Raw genomic sequence first — 1,892 nt, 5'->3', positions numbered from 1 at the left:
TCACAATGTCCTTGGGCTTCTTAGCAACATACTCTGTTCCAAAGGCCAAATATGTCAAAAGTATTTGGGAGTTTTTATCTAATCCTGAAAAGATTTTAGGGTTACCTCTTCAGAAGCAAGGCTGTTAGAGTAGCCAAAAAGCCATAAAAGCTGTTAGAGAAGCCAAAAAGCCATGAAAAAATAAAAGAAGAAGAAAGAGTACATGAAGTTGTCAGGAAAAAGTGATAGGGAGCTACAGGAGGAGTTGGCGGGCGGCAGTGGGCATGGATTTGATCAGAACACCCTAAGTGCAAAAGTATGAAATTCTAAATAAATTATAGAAAAAAAAAGAGAGAAAAAATAAAATAAGAAGCTGAAAGACAGCTCTGGATGCAGCTGAGTGCTAGAACAGGAGCCTAGCAATGAATATGGCCCTATATTCAAGTCACACCAAAATACATAGATTATTAATACAGGAGCAAGCCACTAACTGTAGTTTGCAAACCTTACAATCTGGATACCTTGGAAGAAATCTCTCTCCCCCTGAGTAACAAATCCCTGCCCACTTTGTGGACCAGCTGGTTCCGGAGGCAGTAGATGAAGGGGTTCAGGAGGGGGGACACGGTGGTGTTGAAGAAAGCCACTCCTTTGTTCGCGTCCACCCGGCCAGTCTGCGTGGGGTTGAGGTACATGAAGATGCAGCTCCCGTAGGACAGGGACACCACCAGCAGGTGTGCGGAGCAGGTGGAGAAGGCCTTGCCGCGGCCCCCAGCCGCAGGCAGGCGCACGATGCTGATGATGATACAGGCGTAGGACATGGCGGTGACCAGCGTGGCCACCAGAAGTGTGCACACGGCCACCAGGAAGGCCACCAGCTGCAGACGCCTGGTGTCGGCGCACACCAGCTCCAGCAAAGGGGAGCTGTCGCAGAAGAAGTGATTGAGGACGTGCGGGCCACAGAACGGGAGCGACAGCATCCAAGCGAACAGCCCTGGCAGGACCAGGAGGCTGGCGAGCCAGCAGGCCAGCACCAGGGCGCTGCAGACGTGGGGCGTCATGAGAGCCGGGTAGCGCAGGGGCCGGCAGATGGCCAGAAAGCGGTCGGTGGACATCACCGCCAGCAGCAGGGTCTCGACGGCGCCCAAGGTGAAGTAGAGCATCATCTGTGCGAAGCAGCAGTTGCGGGAGATGGTCCTGCGGGCGGTGAGCAGGTGGGTGAGCATCTGCGGTGACACGGTGGACGTGAAGCCCACCTCCAGCAGCGAGAAGTGGCGCAGGAAGTAATACATCGGGGTGTGGAGGCGGCGGTCCGCCAAGGTCAGGGTGATGATGGTCAGGTTGCCCAGCAGGGTCAGCAGGTAGGTGACCAGGAGCACGGCGAACAGCAGGAGCTGTAGGTCCCGCCTGTTGGTGACCCCCAGGAGCACGAACTCCAGCACCGAGGTGAGGTTGACCCCAGGGCTGGGTGTGCGGGGCTCCATCTGCAGAGGCCTCGACGAAGCTCTCCGGGCCTCAGGAACTTCTCAGTGACACAGGACAGTCACAGTGTCTGCCCAAAGGAGTCTAAGGATAAATCGCATGTCATTTAGAGCAGCGTTGGACACATCCTACACACCACGTGAATGTGACCCCCAGGAGCACGAACTCCAGCACCGAGGTGAGGTTGACCCCAGGGCTGGGTGTGCGGGGCTCCATCTGCAGAGGCCTCGACGAAGCTCTCCGGGCCTCAGGAACTTCTCAGTGACACAGGACAGTCACAGTGTCTGCCCAAAGGAGTCTAAGGATAAAACGCATGTCATTTAGAGCAGCGTTGGACACATCCTACACACCACGTGAATTAGAGCGCCTGTTTCAGGCAATGATTCGGTGTTGGAAAAGCATGAACTAGGCATGGTGGTGGACCCCTGGAATTG

At 54.9% G+C, this 1,892-nt stretch overlaps 1 protein-coding gene across 1 annotated transcript; it reads right to left on the bottom strand.

Moving 5' to 3' along the window:
• Window positions 1–485: 485 nt before the first annotated feature.
• Window positions 486–1,460, bottom strand: LOC103729700 (olfactory receptor 49-like). The gene has a single exon (XM_008827770.1). The coding sequence runs from the start codon at window positions 1,458–1,460 to the stop codon at window positions 486–488; it is 975 nt and encodes a 324-aa protein (XP_008825992.1).
• Window positions 1,461–1,892: the final 432 nt, after the last annotated feature.

The sequence above is a fragment of the Nannospalax galili genome, unplaced genomic scaffold (assembly GCF_000622305.1).
Source record: "Nannospalax galili isolate Female #2095 unplaced genomic scaffold, S.galili_v1.0 scaffold632, whole genome shotgun sequence".
Lineage (NCBI taxonomy): Eukaryota > Metazoa > Chordata > Mammalia > Rodentia > Spalacidae > Nannospalax > Nannospalax galili.
The sequence above is the reverse complement of the archived record's forward strand: the minus strand, read 5'-3'. Positions and strand labels throughout refer to the sequence as shown.